We start from the raw sequence: 21816 nt of genomic DNA, 5'->3' as shown, positions 1-21816 counted from the left end.
GGGTACAGTTTTTTCACCCATTTTATCAATTAAAAGTAAAAAAAAACCGAGGAATTGGTATAATTGGCTGGTCATTGTCCTTCTTTCCATTTCCTTCCTTAATGAGTAATCGTTCAAAATAAAACAAGATCCCTAGGCCACCAGCCTCAAAGAAGAGCTACTGGAATTTGTATCATTCTGACAGGGAACAGAACATATTGATATCACCATAATTCCAATTTGATGCACAATTAACCAAAGAAGCACATTTGAAACAAACAGATCAAATATAACTTAAAAGAGTATCTCAAACAAAGCCCCCATAAGCCTAACGTTTATACATGGATTGTGAGTATGAACCGATAAAAACAAAGAAAAAGCCCCCCCAGCACAGGACAAGACTTCTCAAAATTGAGGAACTAGCTCTCGTCCTCCTCAGATTTGTCCTGAAATCTTTGATGTATGTCCCGCTGTAGCATCTCTGTGTATTCCTGAACACGCCAGAAAATCTTAATGAGTTTCCATGCAAATATCACCACGAAAAGTTAGGCAAATTAAAAGGACAACTTTGCTTAATCCCCGTTCTTTCTCCCCAAAACGAAAGCAAATTTTTAACCACAAGTGACTTTAACCGGTTGGAAATACAATTAGACATCAAAAGGCAGTCCCATGGCCGGGGAACTTACCTTGGCAAGACCCTCATTACCACACAACTCATTCAGAAGTTCTTCAGCATTCCTTCCATTGCCGTATACCCGAACTGCGCTTTCAGCAACAGTGTGAAAGACATTGCCAGGCGAATTAGATTGCTCAATCCTCTGAGTCATTTGTTGAATATCATCCTAAAAGAAATGGCAGATAGGACAGCAGGCCCCATGTAAGTATCTCTTACCATTACATACCAATTAACTATTTTATGACAAAAAAGAGAAAATTAAAATCTCAATTATACGAAAGAAAAAACCTGAAAATCACGGCCACAAGGTTTGTCAGCTGCACTTGACTTCCTCCCATCAAGCTGGCCCTGTGATTGAGGTTCTACAGCAGGGAATGGCGGAGGTGCAGATGCTCCACGACTAAGAGCCTGAGAAACGATAGGCATCATTTGTTGGACCATCCGTGACAGATCAATTCCACCACCTTGGCCTCCTCCCAATCCTGAAAACATGTTCCCAATATCGTGGCTATCAACCTGCTGAGCTAGTTGACTGACAGTGTTCATGATTTGGGGGCTTTGAGTGAGTTGCTGCAACATATTCCTAAAAACATCTGGTGAACCAACACCAGTCCGCTCTGAAACCCCGGCCAATAAGCCATTTAATGCAGGGCTTTGAAGAACTTGAGAGACAGCATTAGCAGCATCTAATTGATCATCAGAACCTTGCCCTCCTGACAGTCTACTACTCTGAACACCTGGATTACTTGGGGACGCATCAGGTTCCACCCTATTCACAGAAGAGCTCTGAGATACAAGTGATTGCAAAATCTGTTGGCCAGTTGTTCTAGCACTCAAGTTCTGATCAAGAGAAGAACTAGTTGTTCCACTATCACCAGTACTAACAGATGATTTTGTCTGCTTGACACGCGTCTGACCACAATGATGATATAGAAAGTTGGATTAAAAATTATGAGAAACCACAAAACTTCAGAAACTATAAGCCAACATTGTTTTACCATATTGTTCTAGTAGATGCAAATCAAATGATGATTTTCAACTAACGTAAATAAGATAATTTAGAATAAAGTAAAACTTGATCATCACACCTTACGTTCCAAACCCCCCAACCCCAATCCAAGTGGAACAGCTTTGGCATTATTTTCGTTGGATCTCAGAACACTTCCTGAAGGGTCTTCTGACTTTACCAAGAGTTCTCCACTTGAACTTGGAGGGCGTTCCACTGTGCCAGTTGATACATCCTTTGAACTCACACCACTCTCAATGATATTGTTACTTCCTTCAGCATGTTGAGGTTGTGACTGATTATTATAGTAACAGAGTACTGATCAGAGATTATAAACAGATAATTACTAATAAGATCATTATAATATAAACAAAGCATACCTTCTGTTCTTCAGTTTGAAGAATGTCTGCTGGTAATGCAACATCAGAATCCCCAGCTTCACTAACAGCCACATTACCGGGTTGTCCATTACCTGCACCAGATGTAACACATGATTTTCTCATCAGATTCTGCTTTGACCTTAAAAACCAGAGATACCACATGAACAAGTAACCTTGTAGTTATCACCATCTCAAAACAATTAATGGCCAGCTACCTGACGCAACCTGGTTTTCTCCTTGCAAGTTACTGACAAAGTTTCTAAGTCGCGAATTGACTTCAGCAACAATAGAGGATATTGATGAGTCAGTTGGTGCAGATTGTGCTGCACTGGACACTGCACCAGCAAGACGTGCTGGGACAGCAGCAGCAAGAACATTTCGCACAGGAAGAACCCGCATTGAACCAGAACCAGCATTATTCCCACGTTCTCCTTGCACCCCTTCCCCATTGCTTGTTCTGTTACCAACTGCAGAAACGATGGGTGCCAGTGCGGTGCCTGATAATTTATGATAATCATTAAACAAAAGTCACTTTGCTTCAGTTTAAAGAAAAAGAAAATTACGGTCAGGGCTGAAGCAGATTTTACCCACCAGCATGTATATGAATGTTGATGTGCCTTGGAGCATTTCCAATACCAACAGGACCTAGAGTTGGAGGATTTGATGGAGAATGAGAACCACTGAAGAGGGAGCTGGTTTGAAGGGGAAAAGGCTGCAAATAAACAAATCAGTGCATGCATGATTAATAGGATTATAAAGGGAGTTCAAAATGTTAATTCTAATTAATCAAAGCAATTTAATGACATAAATGTTTCCGGCTAGGGACCCAACAGTATCAAACCTCATGCAAAATGTCCAGTGCATATAACAAGAGACTCTTATAACAAGGATGTTTAAATATTATCATAAATCAATAGGATATGTTAGCAGGGATTTTGCTAATATTTGACCAAGTTGATAATGCAAACAAATTTTGAGCACACCTGAACCATTATAGGATTTGGCCCTGAAGGAGATATATAAACTGCTGGTCCAGCATTGACTGAAGATTCTGCCTGTGAATTGCATGAAACATTTTTACTGACATTTTCTTATTCAATGACAATAGAGAATAAGGATATAAGAGATTTTTGAACCATACAGGAGAATGTCCCATACGCAGCGTCAATATGGTTCGACCAAGCTCTAAAAGAAGGGCACCTAAATGCTGCATTGCAAGGCCTACTTGCACTGATTCTGTTTGAATTTGCCCCCTCACCGCAGGATCGGGAGAATCCCTCTCTTGCTCCAAACGTCCTGCAATATGCTACAAAAGTTGCAGCAAATTAAAAATACACACAGAATCAGATAACAAAATTTTCAAACTTGAAAGGGAGAAAAGAAAAGGAATGTGAAATTGATTCAGTATAAAGAATCCTCAAATGTTTGTATACATATATATTGCCACTTCATTAAAGCCACTAAAACTTGTATTATGAATTTTCAAATTATCTAATGGAGAGAATGTCTCATTTAGCTTCCACAATCTACATGTATTAATGAATTTTATAACATACAAAAGTTTCACTCAGAGAAAGCCTATTAATTTTACAGGTCCTAAAATGTTAGTATATATCATAAATCAAGAACATTTCCTCCAGATGGAAGCAAGCACATGATAATTCAGAATCCAATAATCTTTCTCCCAGATACCTGCTTGGACAGAGTGAGGGCAGATTGGGAAATCAAATCAGAATGCACATGTCAAAGGGAGTTCACATAGATTCAGCGTAAAACAGATATAAGGATCAAATATTCTACATAGAAACTAGTATTCCAGGTATAATATTAATCCCAGCATCAATTTAAAAACTTAACAAGAAAAGCCTCAAACATTCCAGATGACAGTAAACACAGAAAACATGCTAAAGCAAGACACTTACAGACAATGCAGCAATAGCATGACTGCTGAGAAGCCGTTCTGCATGGCGCATTACAATGCTCAATGCTTCAGGTGTTGGCAAGCCCCGTGCGTCAGATGGTAATTCTACCCTTGGTTGGTCTCCTCTATTAGTTGCAGATGAGTGCAGCTGATAGCCTACATAATGCAGCAGCAGTTAGTCACTGTAACTATTTTCAAACAAAATGTGCAGTTAATGCCTTTCGTGCTATCACCATTTGGAGAATGTGCCTCCATGCAGTTCATAAACTCGGAGAGAGTATTTAAAGCATCAGGAATTGGCTGAAGCAAAAGAAAATGATGGAATTAGACAACAATCAAATTATAATCTGCAAAAAAAAGGTATAAGTTCATTTGTACTACCGAATTAAGTGAAGGAACAGGTACTGCTGCCGGAGTCAAAGGAATTGGCATAACTTGAGGAGAAAATTGAAATGTTTGACCAGGAAATGATTGTGTAGACTGTGTCCGATTTCCTGCTTGGTTCTGACCACCACTATGTGCTCCATCTGTTTCATTTCCTTGAGAAGCCTGAAAGAGAGCATTCTTTTAACAATATGCACAGATCATTTTATCAATTTGAGCATTCTCTGTTAATACCTGCTTAAGAAACCAAAAGCAATATCAATAAGTACTTAAACCCCATAACCCATCACATTCTCTTCTAGTTTCCCTCATGCTACATTTAAATCATTGACATATACAGTTAGCTATAATAGTAGAAAATTTGAATAGAATTGATATTCTTCAAGCTGAATCATTTGCTAAAAGGAAGCTTTGGAGGAAACATGTGCATCAATTGCACCTAGTGACGAAGACAATTAATCATGGTTTTTGTAAACCACCCAAAGTCAAATTTAACTTGTTAACTTTAAGCAAAGCAAAGTTGAAATCAAGTATTACTCACAGATGTTGAAGATTGTGTACTGTTGGTACCATTAGTAGTAGGCTGACCTCCAACACCAAAAGAATTTAGAACTGCCCCAATAACCTATAAGTCAAGCAACAAAGAATGAAATAATAAGAATCAATATCATTCACATTCACTGATTTCACTTGGCAATTAAAGAAGTCAACTTATGAAACAGACTTAAACCTGAACTGATATACTTCACAAATAAAAAAAAATAACAAAAAAAGACAAAGTACTTACCCGAGTAAGGTCTGGAACGATGCCTTCACCTTGCTCTCCAACATTAAAGGTCCCAAGAACCACACTGTGCGAAATTTGCCCAACTCGATTACGAGGAATGCCTGCACTAGCATCATTTCCTGCCAATTCATTGTTTAATTAACTCTTGACAGCTGTAGCTTTTAGTAAAATGCTCTGAATTCGCAGACAAGGCAAACACCAATGTGCAAATCAATACCTCGATTAGCATTATTTCCATTTGCCTCTCCTGAACTTGTATCAGATGAAGGCTGTGATTGGGCTGGCTGCCTTTCAACTAAGTGCAATGTGTGCCCATTCTCAACATCTAGAAACAGTAAAGGATAACTTGTATAAAATGAACCACAACATAGGCAATGGTCGCAAACTTGGACTTGATGTTGCGATAATCATATCTCTTTACGCAAGGGAGCATCTTGAGTTCAACCTTTGTTTTGATAGTTATATTTACTAAAAAGCAACCATATCTCACTTTTAAGGCAAGGGCTTTACCACAAAGGTCATATCCAGTATTTAAGGCACCTATTTTATGAGTCAATCTTTATCCACAAGTCCTATATACATTTCTAAATTAATGAAAAAAAAAGGCTTATTTCCAATTTTGATTATACTTATGACACATAACATGAAGTGACTAAGAAGCAATATATTTTGTATGCTACGGCTACATATTTGAGCCATTTAGTCAGTGAACAATTTGGAATGATGTTGGGTTGAGCAAATTTTGCAAAGGTAATAAGACTATCATGTAACAATGAAGTACAAGTATGAAAGGAATAGCAAGAAAACAGAGGGGCAAAAAAGTTGCTGCTTAGACTCACTCACTGCTTGTATACATATGGTCAATTTCAAGAAGCAGCTATCACCACTAGCAATCTACATAATTTTCCAGGAACAAAACCAAACCAACGTACGTACAGAACTATTCTGCATGCCTAGTAATACTAAAAATATATGCACGGCTCATGCTTAAAATTATACAGTTCAGATAATACCGCTCAAGAAAATGGCAACCAAGAAACTATGGTTAACCAGGCACCAAACTGCAGTACTGAAAATCTTAAATATAGAGGAATCTCATTAACTCATGGCAAAGATATTCTCTAGCAACATAACTAATAGGATACGATATTCTGAAAGGAGATGTTCATCCTTTAAGACCTTCCCCCTGAAAATCAGCCGTTGCTGACCAACTGGAACGCCAATTTCATTAGCTATTTTCTCCTTGAACAACAAAACTGGTGTCTGAATTCATCCAAGTAATAATGTATCAGCTAAAAGCTGGATGACACACAACCTTTCTTAAAATTTAAAGATGCACTGAATGGCAGAAAATTTTGAGAACGTCCACATGCTTGAAGGCAAACCCTTACACTTTTGTCAACATGGAAACTAAAAATCTGTGAATCCAGAGTCTTGATCTTAAGCTCTACAAATGAATCTGAAGATTCCCCAGAGACATTGCCTGTACTTGAACCTTCATTAGAGTGCTGATCTGCCATAGTGGTTCAATGGCTACAAACACCTAAAACAGCCAAAAGGAAAAGTATTACTATCATTTCCATCAAGATCATGCCCTAATTCAAATTCCTAAGGTAAACTATCATCAGCCAAAAATTCGTTCCAAAAGATGTCATAATCACAATAAATTAACATCCAAGGTCACAGAAGAGAATTATTTTGTCAAATTAATTTCTCTAATTATCAGGTCAACAACTAAATTAGCTGGCTAGCAACATGGAAGAATTGAGATGATAGATAAAACAAAACAAAAAATGCACGACGGGTGCAAAGTAATAATAGCTTGCCACAATTTTAGAATCTTATCCGTAAACATCCATTTTAGCATAAAGATAGAACTTCTTTTCTTACATAACAATGATATCATGAATTATACTTTCCGTCAAACAAACACATTACAAGCAATGCAAAGCAATTGTGTTTGCAATGGTCAACAAAAGTCAAAATTCCCTACATTTCAAGGTACATCTTCTCACAACCAAACACGCTGAAGTCGGATCGAAGAACCTAGACGACAACCAATAAGATCAAAATAATTTAAGGCAAATTATTACCATAAAATGTGCACTAAATCAAATAAAATAAATTATGTTTATGGTTCGTAAGAACAAGCTAATCCAAAAAATTTTTTAAAAAAAAGAACAAGAAAAACAATAAGGGAACCCAAGGCACGAACCTAATTGGAGCGCGGAAGTTGGAATCGATGAGTGAAAATCCGAACGAACTTGAGAATTCGATTTAACCGATGAAAAAGCAACTGAATGTGTACGAAACTGGACGACTTAGGGTTCGCTAAAAATCGCAACGGTTCGGACAGACGAGGCGGGCCAAGCTGAGTTCGGCTACGACGCTGCCAATGTGGCTGGCTTTGTTTATGAGCTATTCGATTCGAGAAGAATCTAGATCAAGCTGTGGTTCATTTCGTGATGCGACGGTAATCTTTCCAGCCGACGTCGTTTCTTTTAGTCGTCTCCTCTCAACCTTTTCTCGTCTTCCTTTTTCTCTCCGTTTTCTTGGGCTAAAATGGCGCCGGTACCCTAAGTGAGAACTAAGCCCATGTCACTGTAATGTGTTAAAAGCCCAGCCTAGGACGAACAAATGTCAATCTATGACTTCATTAAAAAAAATGTTGCTTTTAAAATACTTTTATTTTCATTTTTTTATTTTTTTTATATAAAGTACTCTGATTTTAAGTATTTTATTTTAAAATTTTTATATTTTATTTTAAAAATTTTATATTTTATTTTAAAAATTTTATAATAAAATTTACAAATATTTAGAAACAAAGAAAACAATTTTATTTATCAAAATTCTACAAATGGTTGAGCCAAGATTCTATAATGCTAAGTAATTCCTATAGAAGTAAGTATTTGAATCTTTTTGGTATAAAATCATTGAAATGGACCAATAAAATCATGAGATTTGCCAATTTGCCATATGGAGTTTGGTACCAATCCAAATAAGTAAACATTGAAACAATATTCGAAAATTATGGTAATGATTTTGATTGTATGGTGCAAAATCAAAATATGCCAGGTATATGAGGAAGACAAGTACTGGATGTTTCCACTTAATTTTAGTACCAGATAAAACCCTTGCTCGGAATGAAACAGTTTTTCCTTTCATTTGGTTTCATTTGAAGATGAACATACCTGGGACTTGTTCACAGAAGTAAACAGTAAGATCAGACAACATGGATTCACTGATTCGTTTACAGATTGATTTTCCGTTCTAGAGGTAAGAGAACTGCCAACCTTTTCTCTTTCACAGATTGATTGCCCAATCAACATGCTCCAATAGTCTATTCGCAGGGTAAGTACAAAAATCATACACAAACAGTGCATTGTCACGATAGCATTGGCAAGAATCTTGGTCCAAAATCACGGGGAGCTGTTACCCTTGAGCAGGACCCGCGATGCCCTGGCGACGTTCAGTTTTAACCTCTATCTTGTCGTGGATCACATTTAATTTGAATACTTGGTCACGTATTTCTCATATTGTCTCTCTTTCTGTTTTCCATTCAGCGCGGTTACATGAAAGCCAGGGAATCGAAGGAGGAAGGTCAAGCAGAGAAGTCAACGACTCGACAAAGGAATAATTACTGTGATGGTTGAGAGATAAAAAGGTCAAACAAGAAACTCGAAAAGGTCAGGGGTCCACACCAACTCAGCGTCTTTTATTCGATTCATTCAGCTCATAAAACTTGGTATACACCAGAAATATTCAGGTTTTGGTTGGACAAGCATTGTCCTGTTTTGGCCTGGCACCGCTGCCACCAACCACCACAGACAGAGCTATCAGCTTTCCAATTTTTTGGCCATGGATTACGAGAAATTGTCAAGCAAAACCGCTGGGAAACCAATTCTGTGCAAAGGTAACTGTAAATGAAGTCCCCCAAGGTCTTTTTCCTTCTGTCTCTGTTTTTCTTCTCCTTGTTTTTTTTGTTAGAGAATGAAGCCACGTGTTGCTACTGCGTTTAGCTGCGGTTTCTCGCGAGCCAGGGGAGCCTCTAGTGATCGAGGAAATCATGGTTGCCCCTCCGAGTCCCTACGAAGTACGGATTCGGATAATCTGCACCTCTCTCTGTCACAGCGACATCATCTTTTGGAAACTGAAGGTGGTCTATCTGTCGATCCAGCTGTCTTGATCTGTAACTTATTCCCTTCAAAATTTCGGCATTATTGTTGCTTACCTGAATTGTTGTCTCTGTTTGAAAAGGTGCCTCCTGCTTGTTTCCCCAGAATTCTGGGCCACGAGGCCGTCGGGTGAGCTTGATTTCTTCGTTGACCGTTTTTGTTCTACGTAGTAAATTTCATTTTCCGGAAATTATCAAAGATGGGAAAAAGAAATTGCTTTTGACTTTCAGAAAAAGATGTCATCTCTGTTTTTCTCGTTTCTCTTTCTTAAAAAAAAATATCTCTTTATAATTTGGCAATCGGCATCCTTCTTTTTCTTCATTTAAAACTCAAATGCATACAATTTCTATGATTTAAACCTGAATATAGCAAGGCAACAAGTTGCTTATGTTCAATTTACAAGTTGACATTGTGGTTGTAGGGTGGTGGAGAGTGTCGGTGAGAATGTAGATGAGGTAGCCGAAGGAGACGTTGTCATCCCAACGTTCATGTCAGATTGTGGAGAATGTGCAGATTGCCGTTCAGAGAAGAGCAACTTATGTTCAAAATTCCCGTTTAGGGTCCATCCCTGGATGCCTAGATATGACGCCAGCAGATTCACTGATCTTAAGGGAGAGGCTTTGTATCATTTTCTATTCGTTTCGAGTTTCAGCGAGTACACAGTAGTAGATATCACCCATGTAGTGAAGATTGATCCTGCAATCCCTCCAAACAGGGCATGCCTCTTTGGCTGTTGTGTATCTACAGGTAATGGGGTTTTGATTTTCATGTTATGGCATTTAAAATTTCAAAATTTACCTTGAATTCTGTATCTAGAAGTCTATGAACAACCTTCTGTTTGATGACTTCTAGTCAATTTTCTTTTAGCCATCAACTAAAGTGTGTTCAGAAAAGTATCCATTTATCATGGTTTAATTCTTCCGGTGTTTGTTACTTAAATTGGACTTGATTGGGCCATTGAGGTAGCTGCGTTTTGCATTGGACTTTATACTCCTTGTTACTATCTCTGAAATTACCATGGTCACTTGATTCTTAGTTTGTTACCCCATGCACAATGAGTTTCATAACTATTATAAACATCTCTATCAGCAGTATCAACCATTGTGCTAGTGCATGCTTTTTCCCAAGCACTGTGAAATTTACATAACCTTTGGCAAAGTCTGATGATAGAAAGTACCGCTACTATACGGGCTAAATTTTCGGTTTTTAAGGGGTTGGTGCTGCTTGCAAAACGGCAAATGTTGAGGCAGGATCAACTGTTGCTATTTTCGGGCTGGGATCAATCGGATTAGCGGTATGATCTTGAAGAAAAGTTTCACCCTGTATCTGACATTTATATGTGTTAAGTTTGAAAGACTGACTCGCAGCTTTCTTGGTTCCTAGGTTGCAAAGGGAGCAAGGCTATGTGGTGCAAAAAGAATTATAGGAGTGGATATAAACCCAGAGAAATTTGAAATTGGTGAGTAAATTTATGTCTCATACTTGTCATTGAATTTTCATTTTGTTGAAAGCTTGTAAGTCATCTGAACCATGGCCAGAATCACCTTCTTATATGAGTAGCAATGATCCACCATGTGCCCAATTGAAAGCAGATTACTCCGAGATCAATACTTTTAGCTGGTGATTACTATTAAGTGCAAACAGTTCTATCTTATGCGATTATGATGATACGTTTCGTGTGAATTTTACTTGACGTTTCCTTCATGTTTGGTGCAGGGAAAAAATTTGGGGTCACTGAGTTTATCAATTCAAAGGACTGTGGGAACAAATCTCTGAGCCAGGTCTTCCTTGCAGTCTATGATATTATTTGTTGAAATTAATAGCTGTAAACATTGAATTCAAAACTTGTTATTTATGAAAGCATACCATGTATGTTTGGATGTCATCATACATATATACCATGAGGTTGATAGTAAGACATTTAAGACCATACGGCTTCTGAGCTTGGAGACTGATTGGTTGCCTTTTTGATAGCTTGATGAGCATCCTGTTATCTTTATGATGCTTTTTAACAACGAAGAATCTATATACATTTTCTGTTGGCTTATCTTGACTAGCTGATTAATTTGCTAAATTTCGGTTTTTGTTTTTCTTTCCTATCTAATTTTGAGCAGGTAATCATTGAGATGACCGGAGGAGGTGCTGATTATTGCTTTGAGTGTGTTGGTTTGGGATCCTTGGTACAAGAGGCCTATGCAAGCAGCCGTAAGGTATCCTATCTCTATCTCTCTCTCTCTCTCTCTCCAATAGACACACATTTAATCACTTACTAAAGCTTTACCCAGAGCTTCTGGCTAGCTTACTTATATTTGGATGTCCTTTGCATTTGTGTGTTTTCTTTGTACAATATGATATGTATTCTAGACATAAAGACTGTATGATCTGTTTACGTTTCTGTCTTACTAAGCAAAATACGATTCACTGCTAAATAATGCATGGGGATAACTTCATCATTTTTGTATCTTTGGCTCTGTGTGTAATTGAAGGGTTGGGGAAAGACGATTGTTATGGGAGTGGACAAGCCAGGTGCACAGTTGAACTTCAGTTCCTTTGATGTCCTTCATTCTGGGAAAGTCCTCACTGGATCCTTATTTGGAGGAATCAAAGCCAAATCCGACCTTCCAGTTCTGATAAAGCGTTACTTGGACAAGGTAAATTTTTACAGTGATTACTCACTAGTTTATCTCCTTTCTGTACTCCCTTTCTTGCTTGTTCTATCTTTGCTTGTCCTAGCTTGATCATGAAGCCTACCCTGTATTCTAAGCTTAATTTATACTTTCAGACCCATCAGTGGCCTGTCATGCTATGTTAGTTGCTTTAAGGGAAACCCTAACCCAACTTATTTTCCACGAATACATTTCATGGGAAAGATTCCCTGCTAATCTTATGGAATGTCTAATGCGAATTGAGTCTATAGATGTGTGCTTAACTGCTTGTACATTTTCCAGGAATTGCAGCTGGACGAGTTTGTCACTCATGAGGTGAAATTTGAAGACATCAACAAAGCCTTTGAATTACTTATAGAAGGGAAGTGCATCCGCTGTGTGATATGGATGGATAAATGAGAAATTTCGTCTCACTTCACTTGAACCAGATGCTTATGCTAATAACAGGGTTTTACTTGTTCATGTGCCCTGATATTGTGATCATTGTCTATTTTTTTTGTAAGATTGAGATCGATATGTTTGCTGGTTTTAATGTTCAAATAAATTACAGTCGTCTGGATTAAAAAATCTCAGAAAACTTATGTCAGTGGACAGCTTATTTTCTGATAAACAAGATGCAGACCACACCGACGGCCTTCATGACACTGCGAATGCGCTAGATGCGCCTGTAAAGTATTCATTTGGGGAGTCCTTGGTTTTCTTAGATGACCCAAAGTGCCTGAACCGATAAACACCAGAGGCAGCTTCCTCTGGCACTTCCCATTCTATGGTTGTTAAGCCATAAAAACTGGTATCTACTTTCCACTTGAAATACAAGCAAAAATCATCATCATCATACACTGGAATCCACCGCCCATCTTGAAGCATCTCCACTACAGCAAATGTGCCTTCTGTCAAGAGGTCATACCTCGGGTTAGCACTCCAAAATGTAGCATTTGGTTTATCTCCCTTCTTGAATGAACCGCCTTTCGGTTGGCCTACATCTTGCTGCATATCTCCAAATCTTTTGCCTGGTGGCGGCGAGTCTCCTGTAGGGTCTAATACGAGGCTGAGCTGAACAGAGGAAAGATCCGGTGGTAACAATCCTGTTCCCCTGAGCTTTTCTCCTGTAGCCATTGCTTCTGCCAGTTTCTTAAACTCTTGGATATAAGCTGACAATGTATGAGGACCGTAGAGTGTTGAAGCAGCCTGCATATCTCATTGCATATAAGATATTGAATCGAAAGGAAGCCCTTTAAAATAGATTTCTCGTTTGATCTGCTTTGTTATAGTCCATACCTCATACCGCTGCTGCTTATACTCCTCGAAAGTTGCTACATACTGAGAATACGTGTTTGTAAGACCTGCTATTACAACATGGGTGTCGTCATCAAATTCTCCATTTCCATTACTTATCAAAGTCTCTTTGACTGCTTCCCTCAGTCGCCGACCAGCCATTGTGGTGAACTCTGCAAAACTCCAAAGTTTTTTGAATGTGATTAATGAAGAAAACTTAATACTACGTATTAGGTTGACTGTGAGCATTGTGTGACTGATTTTGTCCAAAAACTTTCCTATAAAGAGAAGCATTTAACTCGGGTAATTGAGTTATTTAGTTAAGTCACTGCAAGCACTGAAACTTTAGTCGCAGAAAGATAAAAGCGAAGGATCACGTAAGAGAAAGCAAACCTCCAGGCACAGATAGGATAACAAAATTTCCCAACCTCAGCATTTGAATGGGAAGAATAGCGGGCTGCAGAAATTTGGACAGAAAGCGGCGATGTGAGACAGTTTAGAGAAAGTCAAGAGTTTCTTTTCTACTTTTCTCTTTGTGATGTAAGCTCAATTGGACTGGATGTATCAACAAAAAGATCGTCTTACCGCCCAGGCATAAGGTAGAAACATTTCGCCAGTGCTTAGCAAAACGGATTTGGGCTTTTGGCAGTCCACCTGATATTGGCTGGGCTCTTTCAACAAATCCCTTAATTGTTTCCACATCTCGTTGATCTGCACAGGAGAAACATCAGATTAAGAATCTCAGGCATTGAAACACTAATACGCAAGAGATCCAAGATAGCAAGTGACGGCCCGAATTGAAAGGTTGTAAGTGCTAACCTCTGTGTCGCCTGTTGAAAACCAAAGGCTCCAGGCCCATCTGTAGTCCCAGCCGCAAAACCCGGCCCAAGGGCTGCTGGACAAGTCTTTACTATAGTGTTTTCAGCCAACTCCACTTCGATGTTGGTGAAGTTTAGATACGCATGGCGATAATCAATTTTTCCACTCAATTGGTTAGTAGCAGAAGTGAATAGCTCCACGGCCTTTTGGAATTGCCTCTCTCCAATGATCTTGGTGCTCAATATTTCATCTGGGTACCTGTCATACAAAGTTAAATTTTCTTTCAATCAAGCCCAAGTAAATCAAAACAAGCTAACAAATCAGCCATTCCAGCAAGTGGTGCAGGTGTAACTACCCAGGGCCACGGCCCACGCAAAGCTGGTCATCGCCATTGCAAGAGGAGCGATTGGAATCACAAGGTTTCCCAGTGTCAGTGCAAAATGCTCCTAGCACATTCGGGGTCACATCTCCAACATTTGATTGGCAGAATGCTCCCACAAATCGGGACCCATCGTTCTTCCTCACCTTGAAGCCTTGGCTGGTTGCTTTCCCACAAGGTTTTCCTCCGGTGGCCTTGATCGTTTGGGCTTTCTTTATTAGTTTGCTGATGTCTATCTCTCACAAGAAAATATTGTAAATCCATAATCAGTAATCAGTGCGAGTAATTTCAGTTTGCTTTACATTGTTACGTTCTTTTTTGGTTCATTATTTGAAAAAGGCAGTCAGAGGTATGCCTACCGGGGGAGGCAGAAGACCTGGTGATTGGAGCAGAGAGGGATTTGTTGCCAAAAGAGAACCAGTCTTCGAAGAACCTCGCAGCAGAGCCCCTGTTGTCTCCACTGATGAGCTTGTTGTCTCGGCTCATGGATGTTCCATGCGTGGCGAACCAGCTGAACGCACCTATGCTGTTCTTGCTCTCAATATCCAGAAACTTCAAAAGGGTCATTGTTGTATCGACGTTGCTGGGGTATCTAGCCCTCTCTTCTGGTGGGTTGAACAGGTATGCACTTGGGCTCCTGTTTATCCCCGCATTCTCCACGTCCCCTAAAACAATATATATGTCACGAAATAAAATTTCTCAGAAAGAGATTTAAGGATGCTCTAGCCTTCATGGAAAAGGAAATTAAGCATTTCAAAGTCAGAAAAAAAACCTTACCTGAGTTCAAGAAGATCGAGCCAGGTTTGAGGTTGTTGTGAGCCTGAATGATGCTCTGCTCGATTGCCGTTACAATTGCATCGAATGATTGTTTGATAAACCCTAGAGAAGTAACAGAGTAAACCACGTACTGCAAGTAACCAGCAGGCCCTGCGTGAGTATGAGTGCCACTGATCGCCAAATTTTCTTGCGTATACAAATCTCCAAACCTTCAAAAGATAAACTTTTCATGCACATTAATCAAAGGGTGATATCTCAAGGTTTCGGAAGTTACATAATTTATCTTGCATGGCTTTGGGTTTACCTTTCTTGGAGCCTCTCGAGCACTTTTATAGTGACAAGCTGTGATGCCATGCCTGCATCAAGATTAACAAAAGCAAGCCTTGGTCCTTGTGAACTTTCAGCAACGATGAAAGTTCTCGCTCTCAGTCTGAAATGGATACCGGCAGTGCTCTGCTCCATGTTAGCGTAGCCCATCATGTTAACCCCAGCAGCAGGACCCGTCATATCGTAGCTCCCAACACCAATCAAGTACTCGCCATCAACTTCTTTTATCAAGGCAAAAGCAGTACAAAGAGCAACAAAAGGCGATAGCAAATGTAGGTGTTTATGCATTTTGCTAAGAGTCTGTTTCAAACTAGTTAATCCCATCAGCCGTGAAGCTATATATATATATATATATATATATATATAAAGGTAGCTAGCTTTCAATTCGAGTTTCTTGGATTTTCTGGCAAATGTTTCCTAGTATTTTGTGAACGGATTCGATTCATTTAGAACATATATAAAAAAGAGGGATCATCAGCTTGTTCTTTTGTCTATTTGCCTGAGGGGTTTGAAAATTTGAGTTGGCACAAGAGCATCATTCCTTGGGTTGTTCAGCTGAGGGAGACTGACAAGGTGTGAGCTTGTCTATTGCTAAATGTGTTATGATGCTACTGCGGCAGAGTCGATGATCTCTTGTTCGTGGGAGATCAGTTTAACAATTTTTTCATATACAACTTTCAAGTAAATAAATATTCTTTTACTACATTTTTTTTAAAATAAAAGCTCACAAAAAATACAAGCTAAAAAATTCTCCCAACTCACAAGTTGAACTTAAATTTTTAATAAGAAATAAATTATTAAAATTATCGAATTTGAAGATGACAAACAATATATACTTAATTGGCAGTAAAATTGCTAATGGATATAGAGAATTTCTTATTTTAAAGACAAAAAAATTTTATTAGAATTTCCCAAAAAAAAAGGAGAGAATTTAAATTATTTAAACCGCAGCTTGAAAGAACAAAAATGACAAACATCGGAAGAATAAAGTATTACTAAAAAGTAAAAAGAAAATTTCCTAATATGAGAAATTGCTTTTGTCAACTGATCAGTAATAAAACTCTGCATTTACGCCTTTCAATATGACTCAAGATGTGTTTCAACCGCGTACACAATTAACTTAATAAGATCCCATTATTTGAAAGAAAAACTAGAGTGTTGAGTTTGGATTGTGACATGCATTGGATGGATAGAAAAGATATATGAAAACCATTATTTTGTAATTATCTACCTTGGTCAATTAATAAATAATAATATCAAAGCATACACACCAGTTATTTCATATATAATAAACAGAAGAACAAGAGTAAACCACTTGTTTTGTAAATTAATTGGTTGAAAAGTGAGAGAAGTTAAACTTCATATGCATGTTAATTTCAAAGATAATTTTAAAGTACTTCTATTTTTGTTAGGTCTGAGATATTAGCCATCATGATCGTGGTGGTCCTAAGCTTCAAAAGAAAAAAAAAAAACAGAAAAAATAAATGGTAAAAGAACCCTACCTCCACCAAGCATCGTTTTTGCTCGTTAAAAATGGCTTCCATAAGTGACATTTCAACCGAAAGGAAAAAAGAAAAGCGAATGCACCACTTTTGTTTGAAATGAATGCCTTTTACACTATGCAGACTCCATGCCCTCATCCATTAGAAAACGAAACCACCATAAAGCAAAGTGTAATATTGAAGTTAAAACATTGCATCTGTTCAACTAGGTTAATTTGTCATCCAAGGGGTTGGTTCAAATAATGAGAGGAGGTGATGATGACTCTCCCATACCTCTTTGTCTGCTTATTCTTTCTTTTATTATTTTAAAATTAGTTTGAATAATGTCGTGTCGTGAAAATAATAATAAGAATCAAATTTCATAATAATTTGTTTGGCCTTTTGACTAATTAGGGAAGCACAAAGTTGTTAAATTCATCATAAGAATTGTCCACCCTTACTCCTTGGACTATAGTTTTTGTGTCTGCATATGTAATCAAGTGCTATACATCTGCCAATGTCGCACTCGATGCACCAAGAATGTGATGACTAATTTCGTGGAATTATTTGCTTTGGACAGAACCAAAACTTCAATAATACACCATTCCCAGATCTTTACCCTTCATTATGTATTGATATAGATTTGAAAAATCAAGGCAGACCGCAAGTGTGTCTCATTCATTGGATGTCATGCGAAGATGTGATATTATGAACTTATCCGAATGCTAGTGTTTATCCAAATTCTACATTATCTTTCGGAAAAAGTAGAGGATGGTGGGTGCGGCGTGGGACTAGAAATGATCATGAAGACAGGACATACACAAGAACAGAAGAAATTAATACATTAATAATGTCGAAATCACAAAAATAGGAAAGGAAGGAAATGACATATCCTTTCTCACATATCATGAAATACTAGTACTAAGTATATGATTAAAAACCCTTATATAAACAAACTTTAATATTTTTTTTTTGTTATAGCAAACTTACAATCAAAGCAGGAGGAAAGAGAACTTATATGAAATATACAACCCCAAAAAAGAAGAGACATTTTCAACAAATAAACCACACAAGCATCAGCATTTACTTGGAAATAACAGATTGCCTTCTTAATGGGAAGCACTCTCCTTTTCTTTCTCCTTCTCTTCCTCTGTCTTGGAGTGGTAACCAGGAAGCTTCTCCTTGATTTTCTCCAAAATTCCCTTCTTTTCCTTTGCCTCGGCGCCTTCATGGGGCTCAGCGGCGACGCACTCAGCTGGGGGTGGAGGAGGAGGAGGGGGGACCTCTTCAGCTTTCTTGTGCTGTCCAGGGAGTTTCTCTTTGATCTTCTCAAGGAAACCTTTCTTTTCTGGCTCTGCTTGGACAACTGGCTCATCACACTTTTCCACTGGGACTGAGGTCTCCCCGTGCTTGATCTCCTCTTCTTTCTTTTCTCCTCCCAACTTCTCATCGATCTTTTCTTTCAGTCCTTTCTTCTCCTTCTTTTCCTTCTTCTTCTTCTTCTTCTTCTCCTCTCCTTCACCTTCCTCCTCGTCGCTGGACTGCACATTCAAAATACAGATTGCATATCCCGAGATCAGTCTCTATAAATCTCATGATCAAGGGATACTAAATACATAGTAATTAATTAAAACTGTATAGATAAAAATGGAAATTTTGTCCACCCAGTTTACTCTTTGTACTGTTTTAACATAAAACATGATCAAAGTACTTACAGAGCTAGAGCTGCTGTCCGATCGGTGAAGCTTCTCCAGGAGACTGTGTTTCTTCTCCTCTCCTGCTTCCTCTTTTGCTCCTCCTCCACCTTTGTCTCTTCTATCTTAACCTTTTCATCAAATTCAGTGGCGATCACCACCTCCTCTTGGGGCTTCTCCTCTTTCTTCCCCAAGAAATCAAACAACCCTCGGTCCTGGGTCTCCACAGCTCCCTCACCAGCAACGTTGCTCTCGCACTCAGGGCCTTTGTTGTGATGCTCCTCAGCCATTTTTGATAAAACTATTCAACCAGCACTAAAACAGAACTATGATCAAAGCTCAGTGTATTTGAACAGAACGCAAATGAAATGAAAAAGATTTCTGGATCACTTCACTTAGAGAGTAGGAAACGGTTTGATGGATTTTGAGCAATCAGAAAAACTGGGCTTTTATAGCATCCAAAGCATCATTCACTACGCGCATCTGACGCGATTAAGAAAAGGAAAAAAAAAATCATTAACGGAAGCTCTGGGTTAGCCAATCGAACGCCATTCCTGTAACCGACCTGTGCATTAAACAAAAGGAAAAAAATTCTTAAACAATATACTCTCCGGGATAATCAATCGAAACGTACTCGCCTTATCTATCCGACATCTGTCCTTCATGCATAGGTGCCAACTCATGACAGCAAGTGTAGACGTGCTTTATGAGCTAGCGCTTCTGGAAAGTAACAGTCAAAAGGCCGAAAAGAAGAAAAAGTAGAGAAAAAGAAAGAGAGATACACCCTGGGATGGACCAGTCATGCGAGTATGCGACCGTTCGAATCTATGACACGTGGAAGAAGAACATGGACAAGTTGTCCCTGGTGGGACCCGGATTGTCGGCATGGAAAGGTCGGTGTACGGGCCCAGGCAAGAGGCAGATGTGGGCCACGTGGCACTTTGCGTGTCTGTTGAGGAAGGAGGCTTCGAGATTTGCGACTGTTAGGTTCGAGCGAGGGGCCCAATGAATAGTGGGCCTAAGCTAACTTTAATACCGAATTTATTTATTTGGGATGTCGTGGCTTTCCAGAGATTACGTTTCCTGAGAGGAGCCTGTGGGAACAGGTGGGCGGTTTGGGATTTACCCACTCAACCCAATATAATATTTTGATAATGACACTTGCACGTGTCAGTGCACGTGACGGGTTCTAAATTGGTTGCAATTTCCCGAACTTCGGAATGAAAACGACGTCGGCTTCAGTACAAGCCATTATAGGAACAGGATTAAAATTAATAAAAAATTATCAATGATAAATTTTTGGATAAGGGAGACTCAAGGTGACAAAATTTTGAGAAAAACGCCTATTAAGAGAATATTTATTTATTTATATTCTGTACCTTTTAAATTGAAACATATATCATATATTGGAATTCTATTTTAAAAATTTAATTATTGAATATTATATATTATATAAAACTCTTTTAAAATTAATTATAAATAATATATAAAATATATTAAAATATTTCTTTCATTAATTGATACATTATTTTTTATTTAAAAAATAAAATTCGATTCCCTTATTTTTAAATTATAAAAATATATATAATAAAAAATTAAAAAATTATATTTATTAATATGATTGAGAATCATGTGGCATAGCTTGAAAAGATGAGTTTTTTTTGTAATTCAAACTCTAAATATGCTCTATAATATTATTTGTAAATAAATAATCATTTTTCATATTAATTATTAACTAAAAGTAAAAAGTATTAGACATGTCAAGACAAAGGGTGATTTTTTTTTTTTGGCTTTTGTACAAGTTTTTTGTCGAATATACCTTGAAGGTTAAAACTAAAAGTAATTTTTCATTTTTTAACTAAAAAATAACTAAATAGAAAATAAATTTTTAATAATTAAATAAGATAAATTTAATATAATCTTAAATAAATTATATCCGTTATGTATTATGTATGAAATATTACATTTCTGATAAATACAATATAATAGATTAATTCATATATTTAATTTTGTTAATATTGTATCTTATAATACTTATTGCGTATTATAAGATATTGAGAATTATAATCTTCTTAATTATATTAAGTTGGATCTTGTTATGAAATTAGAGAAGTAAATAGGTAAAATACTTACAATTTTTGAAGTACTCAACTTGAAACAATTTCGTTCTCAAAATATCAAAATTTTATTAAAATTTACGTAAAAATATAAAATCTTATCAAAAATCAAATCATAATAATAAAAAATTATCTATTAATTATCTGAATCTATTAAATACCCGTTTAAATTGGTAAAATTAACAAAGACTTGAAAGTGGTTCCCATATTCTAGTAATAAAATTTTACATACTTAAATTTGTTGCAACATAGTTCAATTAATATAAATTAATATTACATTGATTAATTTATCAAAAGTAGATTAGTTGATATGATAAATATTGCCTTAAAATACAGAGGAAAAAGGTTCAAATCCTACAAAATTTAAAATTTATATAACATTATATATAATTGGGTTTGGATTTAAAGTATCTTAAAAGTGATACTCTAAACCTGTCCAAACTCATGTTAAATTTTAAAAACGTTACATTAATTTGCCCTAGAACCTTATATAAGGTATCATAATCTTATGTTTTCGAGTTTGATAGTTACGGATACCCATAAAACGATAATCCATTTTAAAGTTAGGAGGTAAGGAATGGTGCTGAAAGGTTTCTGCCCATCAGGCACACAGTAAACTTGTAAGAAGGCCCATTTATTTGGCTTGGTTACTTTAGGCGTCAACTGTAACCCATCCCTAGCCTAGTTTGGGTTGATGGCCCTTCCTGGAGGAGATCAGCTGGTGGCTTGTGCTTTCAAATTCTACATTCTTCTAATTCGGATTACAGTCCGGCCCATACCAATTATAAGCCCAACTAAGTTTTGCAGTTTCATGGAAAACCAGTCAAACCCGCCGGCACATTTTTTTTCGCAAAAATTCATTAGTATTTTCATTTCTACAGGAATGGGAAGGAAAAGAAGAGAAGGCGAATAAAAAAAAGAGAGAAGATCAGGAGTGAGAGGGGGTCTACGCAACGCAACGAAACGAACCCAG

The 21816-nt window shown here is 37.6% G+C and overlaps 3 protein-coding genes and 2 pseudogenes across 6 annotated transcripts; 1 reads left to right on the top strand and 4 right to left on the bottom strand.

Annotated features, from left to right (window-relative positions):
• Positions 1 to 230: 230 nt before the first annotated feature.
• LOC110417208 (Ubiquitin-like superfamily protein) lies at positions 231 to 7624 on the bottom strand. Of its 2 annotated transcripts, XM_021429443.2 has the most exons (19): positions 7349 to 7624; positions 7127 to 7179; positions 6525 to 6676; positions 6279 to 6396; positions 5351 to 5458; positions 5134 to 5252; positions 4888 to 4971; positions 4344 to 4511; positions 4196 to 4262; positions 3964 to 4118; positions 3183 to 3347; positions 3025 to 3096; positions 2633 to 2753; positions 2257 to 2538; positions 2042 to 2133; positions 1744 to 1956; positions 944 to 1567; positions 666 to 821; positions 231 to 470 (listed from the first exon to the last, which is right to left on the bottom strand). In XM_021429443.2, the coding sequence occupies exons 3-19, from the start codon at positions 6651 to 6653 to the stop codon at positions 399 to 401; spliced, it is 2745 nt and encodes a 914-aa protein (XP_021285118.1). In that variant the 5' UTR covers positions 6654 to 6676; positions 7127 to 7179; positions 7349 to 7624; the 3' UTR covers positions 231 to 398. The 2 variants fall into 2 exon arrangements, with proteins under 2 accessions (XP_021285118.1, XP_021285117.1); XM_021429442.2 differs by lacking the exon at positions 7127 to 7179.
• A 1130-nt stretch (positions 7625 to 8754) lies between these two features.
• Positions 8755 to 12560, top strand: LOC110417025 (Zinc-binding alcohol dehydrogenase family protein). Its single transcript, XM_021429187.2, has 10 exons — positions 8755 to 9046; positions 9153 to 9289; positions 9391 to 9437; positions 9730 to 10055; positions 10520 to 10602; positions 10692 to 10767; positions 11025 to 11089; positions 11423 to 11518; positions 11795 to 11959; positions 12257 to 12560. The coding sequence occupies exons 1-10, from the start codon at positions 8992 to 8994 to the stop codon at positions 12371 to 12373; spliced, it is 1167 nt and encodes a 388-aa protein (XP_021284862.1). The 5' UTR covers positions 8755 to 8991; the 3' UTR covers positions 12374 to 12560.
• Positions 12561 to 12610: 50 nt separating this feature from the next.
• Positions 12611 to 15839, bottom strand: LOC110417024 (neutral ceramidase 2-like). Its single transcript, XM_021429186.2, has 9 exons — positions 15529 to 15839; positions 15225 to 15433; positions 14807 to 15112; positions 14424 to 14679; positions 14069 to 14326; positions 13835 to 13960; positions 13643 to 13706; positions 13253 to 13422; positions 12611 to 13162 (listed from the first exon to the last, which is right to left on the bottom strand). Exons 6-9 carry the CDS (start codon positions 13949 to 13951, stop codon positions 12611 to 12613), a joined length of 903 nt encoding a protein of 300 aa, XP_021284861.2. The 5' UTR covers positions 13952 to 13960; positions 14069 to 14326; positions 14424 to 14679; positions 14807 to 15112; positions 15225 to 15433; positions 15529 to 15839.
• On the bottom strand, positions 13977 to 15875 carry LOC149527199 (neutral ceramidase 2-like; annotated as a pseudogene). The gene is made up of 5 exons (XR_016351224.1): positions 15529 to 15875; positions 15225 to 15433; positions 14424 to 15112; positions 14039 to 14326; positions 13977 to 13989 (listed from the first exon to the last, which is right to left on the bottom strand). The product of XR_016351224.1 is annotated as a neutral ceramidase 2-like (transcript).
• A 2100-nt stretch (positions 15876 to 17975) lies between these two features.
• LOC110417303 (uncharacterized) lies at positions 17976 to 19275 on the bottom strand (annotated as a pseudogene). Its single transcript, XR_016351269.1, has 2 exons — positions 18748 to 19275; positions 17976 to 18573 (listed from the first exon to the last, which is right to left on the bottom strand). The product of XR_016351269.1 is annotated as an uncharacterized LOC110417303 (transcript).
• Positions 19276 to 21816: the final 2541 nt, after the last annotated feature.

Source organism: Theobroma umbraticum, unplaced genomic scaffold (genome assembly GCF_002168275.2).
Source record: "Theobroma umbraticum cultivar Fairchild unplaced genomic scaffold, ASM216827v3 scaffold_51.0, whole genome shotgun sequence".
In the NCBI taxonomy this organism is placed as follows: Eukaryota; Viridiplantae; Streptophyta; class Magnoliopsida; order Malvales; family Malvaceae; genus Theobroma; species Theobroma umbraticum.
This window is presented reverse-complemented; position numbering and strand designations above follow the sequence as displayed.